At 39.6% G+C, this 4,253-nt stretch overlaps 1 protein-coding gene across 1 annotated transcript; it reads left to right on the top strand.

The window, feature by feature from the left end:
- Positions 1 to 717: 717 nt before the first annotated feature.
- On the top strand, positions 718 to 2,185 carry LOC110577176 (histone-binding protein RBBP4-like). Its single transcript, XM_021686415.1, has 2 exons — positions 718 to 1,935; positions 2,129 to 2,185. Exons 1-2 carry the CDS (start codon positions 718 to 720, stop codon positions 2,183 to 2,185), a joined length of 1,275 nt encoding a protein of 424 aa, XP_021542090.1.
- Positions 2,186 to 4,253: the final 2,068 nt, after the last annotated feature.

Here is a 4,253-nt window from a genome sequence, read left to right as displayed (position 1 = left end):
GAGTACAAACAAGATTAAGAGTGGGTTAGCTGAAGGCAAACCATTGTTTCCTTATGTGAATTCATGCATGCACTATATTTTTCTGAAAGTGTTTGAACATAAAGCACCAATGCGTGCACACCCTTAACCCCTTATAGAAGTAAAAGTCACTTGGGAAATATCTGCAAGTAGTTTTAAGTGTGACCTGTCGTGCGTAAGGGTGACTATATAATTAATCACGTAAATTGGAACAGTCCTGAAAATGAAAGTTTATTAATCTCATCTCATTCCCTTCTGGTCTATATCATGTCCATTTTTTTAAATTTTACTCTTGTATCTTTCTTTTTTTTTTCGAAGATTTTATTTATTTATTTGAGAGAGAGAGAATGAGAGAGAGCACATGAGAGGGGGGAGGGTCAGAGGGAGAAGCAGACTCCCTGCCGAGCAGGGAGCCCGATGCGGGACTCGATCCAGGGACTCCAGGATCATGACCTGAGCTGAAGGCAGTCGCTTAACCAACTGAGCCACCCAGGCACCCATATCTTTCATCTTTTAAAACAAATCTCTTGTATTGCACTACAGCATACAGATAGAAAGTTACAAACATTTTGAATGTATATCTCAGTGGGTTTTTCATAGTAAGCACACCCATAAAATCATCAGGAGGATCAAGAAATAGATCCTTAGTGCCCTCCCACAACTCTCAACCCCGGGATCCCCCCAGCTTGCCTGCCCGCCATGGCCGACAAGGAAGCAACCTTTGATGATGCAGTAGAAGAACGTGTGATCAATGAAGAGTACAAAATATGGAAAAAGAACACCCCTTTTCTTTACGATTTGGTGATGACCACTCTGGAGTGGCCTAGCCTAACTGCACAGTGGCTTCCAGATGTAACCAGACCAGAAGGGAAAGACTTCAGCATTCATCGACTTGTCCTGGGAACACACACGTCAGATGAACAAAACCATCTTGTGATAGCCAGTATGCAGCTCCCTAATGATGATGCTCAGTTTGATGCTTCACACTATGACAGTGAGAAAGGAGAATTTGGAGGTTTTGGCTCAGTTAGTGGAAAAATTGAAATAGAAATCAAGATCAACCATGAAGGAGAAGTAAACCAGGCGCGTTATATGCCCCAGAACCCTTACATCATTGCAACAAAGACACCATCCAGTGATGTTCTTGTTTTTGACGATACAAAACATCCTTCCAAACCAGACCCTCCTGGAGAGAGCAACCCAGACTTACGTCTGTGTGGACATCAGAAGGAAGGCTATGGACTTTCTTGGAACCCAAATCTCAGTGGGCACTTACTTAGTGCTTCAGACGACCATACCATCTGCCTCTGGGACATCAGTGCTGTTCCAAAGGAAGGAAAAGTGGTGGATGCGAAGACCATCTTTACAGGACATACAGAGGTAGTAGAAGATGTTTCCTGGCATTTGCTCCATGAGTCTCTGTTTGGGTCAGTTGCTGATGATCAGAAACTTATGATCTGGGATACTCGTTCAAACAATACTTCCAAACCAAGCCACTCAGTTGATGCTCACACTGCTGAAGTGAACTGCCTATCTTTCAGTCCTTATAGTGAGTTCATTCTGGCCACAGGATCAGCCAACAAGACTGTTGCCTTGTGGGATCTGAGAAATCTGAAACTTAAGTTGCATTCCTTTGAATCACATAAGGATGAACTATTCCAGGTTCAGTGGTCGCCTCACAATGAGACTGTTTTGGCTTCCAGTGGTACTTATCACAGACTGAATGTCTGGGATTTAAGTAAAATTGGAGGGGAACAATCCCCAGAAGATGCAGAAGATGGGCCACCAGAATTGTTGTTTATTCATGGTGGTCACACTGCCAAAATATTTGATTTCGCCTGGAATCCCAATGAACCTTGGGTGATTTGTTCTGTATCAGAAGATAGTATCATGCAAGTGTGGCAAATGGCAGAGAACATTTACTTATTTATTTTTAAAGATTTTATTTATTTATTCATGAGAGACACAGAGAGAGAGAGGCAGAGGGAGAAGCAGGCTCCCAAGGAGCAGGGAACCCGATGTGGGACTCAATCCCAGGACCCTGGGATCATGACCTGAGCCGAAGGCAGACGCTTAACCATCTGAGCCACCCAGGTGCCCGGCAGAGAACATTTATAATGATGAAGATCCTGAAGGAAGTGTGGATCCAGAAGGACAAGGGTCCTAGATATGTCTGCACTTCTTGTGATTTTAGACTCTCCTTTTTTTCCCTCTCAACCCTGAGATTGATTTAACATTGGTTTTGAGACACAGACTTTGTTTGGCTATCCCTCTATGATAGGTACCATCAACAATGTTATTAGCCCAAACAGAGGGTGTTTTCTAAATATTAACTGGGGGACTTGATTCAGTAAAGCCACAGACTTATATTTAAATTTTCTTTAGGAATTTTCTAGTAACAAAGATCTAAAGTAGCCACAGAAAGGGGAATATTATGTGTGGTTATTTTTCTTCTTAGGTTATATCCCCAAGTTTTTCAGACTCCTTTAAGTAAAGGCTAAAGTAAGGAAGGACTAGAGCCAAGTGAGGTAGGTGTCTGAGCCATGAAGTATAAATACCACAAGATGTCGTTTTTATTCAGGAAATGGGGGAGATTCAAGTCATATAAATTTCCTATTCTAAAATTTTCTCACCTAGGGGCGCCTGGGTGGCTCAGTTGGTTGGGTGACTACCTTTGGCTCAGGTCATGATCCTGGACTTCCAGGATTGAGTCCCGCATCGGGCTCCCTGCTCAGCGGGGAGTCTGCTTCTCCCTCTGACCCTCCTCCCTCTCATGCTCTCTATCATTCTCTCTCTCTCAATTAAAAAAAAAATCTTAAAAAAATAAAATAAAATAAATAAAATTTTCACACCTGACTTTCCAGGATGCACATTTTCCTATGTAGACCAGTCTCCTCTCAGTTTCTTCAGTTAAGTCAAAACTATGTGTTCCTCTTTCCCCCATATATTTTTGCTTCTTAGTGTATTTCTTGAGCTGTTTTCATATTTCTTTCCTTTCTGTGAAATGTTTTTTTAAAAACCTTGGGACCACCAAGTTGTAAAGATGTATGTTTTTACCTGACAGTTATACCACAGGTAGACTGTCCAGTTGAGTTGAGAAGAGTGAATTGATAGCTTGTATTTTTTTTTAAAATTAAATTAATTTTTGATAAGATTTTTTTTTTTTTTTTTTTTTTTTTTAGGAGGTAGTCTTTGACCACTAGTTTGGTACCATCTCCATTTTGGGTGACATGTTTCATCAGCAGGCCTGTTACTCTCTGTGACTAACTGTGTAAGTGCTTATAATGGAATAAATTGCTTTTCTATGTAAAAAAAAAAAAGAAAAAAGAAAAGAAATAGATCCTTAGTAACATCTCAGAGGTTTCCCACATGCCTCTCAGGGTTTACCACCACAATTACTATGATTAGACTTCTACTGATATTGAATATTTTTGTGCATTTGTGGGCTGTATATAGGTAGATTCTCATCACGTGTCTAGCTTCTTCTGCTAGACATTATGTTTGTAGGATTCTTTCATGTTGAAGCACGTAGCAGAAGTTAATTTTGTTTCAAAGCTTTACTGCATCTCTTTGTATAAAAAAGTCACTATTTGGGGTGCCTGGGTGGCTCACTCCATTAAGTGTCTGACTCTTGATTTAAGCTGAGGTCTCAAAGTTGTGAGATCAAGCCCTGACCCTGGCTCTGCACTGGGCGTGGAGCCTGCTTAAGATTCTCTCTCCCTTGCCCTCTGCCCCTCCCCCATGTCCCTCTCTTAAAAAAAAAAAAGTCACCATTTATTTTCCATCCCACTGTTCATGGCAATATAGGATGTTTCCACTTTTTGTGATATAAATCTTCCAATTTTTTCAAAGATAAATTTGCAATGGTGTTTCTTGATCTGGTCATTTCAGGATAATTTTAAGAAGTGAATGAATAAAATGATTTTTATTCTAATATCATGAAACAAGAAAATTTACAATTTTTAAAATCCTATTACATTTCTTAGTAGAGCATATAATGCAGTATTCCATTTATATAAGGTTTAAAATTAACAAAACTAATTTTTGCTGCATAGCATTAAGACAGTGTTTACTTCGAGGTGTAGAGAATAGAAGGGTACTTTATAATGTTAATAATTGTGTCTTGATACAAGTTTTGATGACAGAGGACTATACAGTTTGTGAAAATTCATTATGATTTCTGTATTTTTCTGAGTGTACATCATATTTAACGTAAGATCTAAAAATTGGTTATA

The sequence above is a fragment of the Neomonachus schauinslandi genome, chromosome 14 (genome assembly GCF_002201575.2).
Source record: "Neomonachus schauinslandi chromosome 14, ASM220157v2, whole genome shotgun sequence".
Taxonomy (NCBI): Eukaryota; Metazoa; Chordata; class Mammalia; order Carnivora; family Phocidae; genus Neomonachus; species Neomonachus schauinslandi.
Note: the sequence above shows the minus strand (reverse complement) of the source record. Positions and strands in the feature narration are given on the sequence as shown.

Excerpts from the sequence above, each read along its gene's own strand:
- LOC110577176 (XM_021686415.1), top strand. The coding sequence starts at position 718 with ATGGCCGACAAGGAAGCAACCTTTGATGATGCAGTAGAAGAACGTGTG. Across the intron at positions 1,936-2,128 it reads TGTGGCAAATGGCAGAGAAC|ATTTATAATGATGAAGATCC; the intron begins ATTTACTTATTT and ends CCGGCAGAGAAC.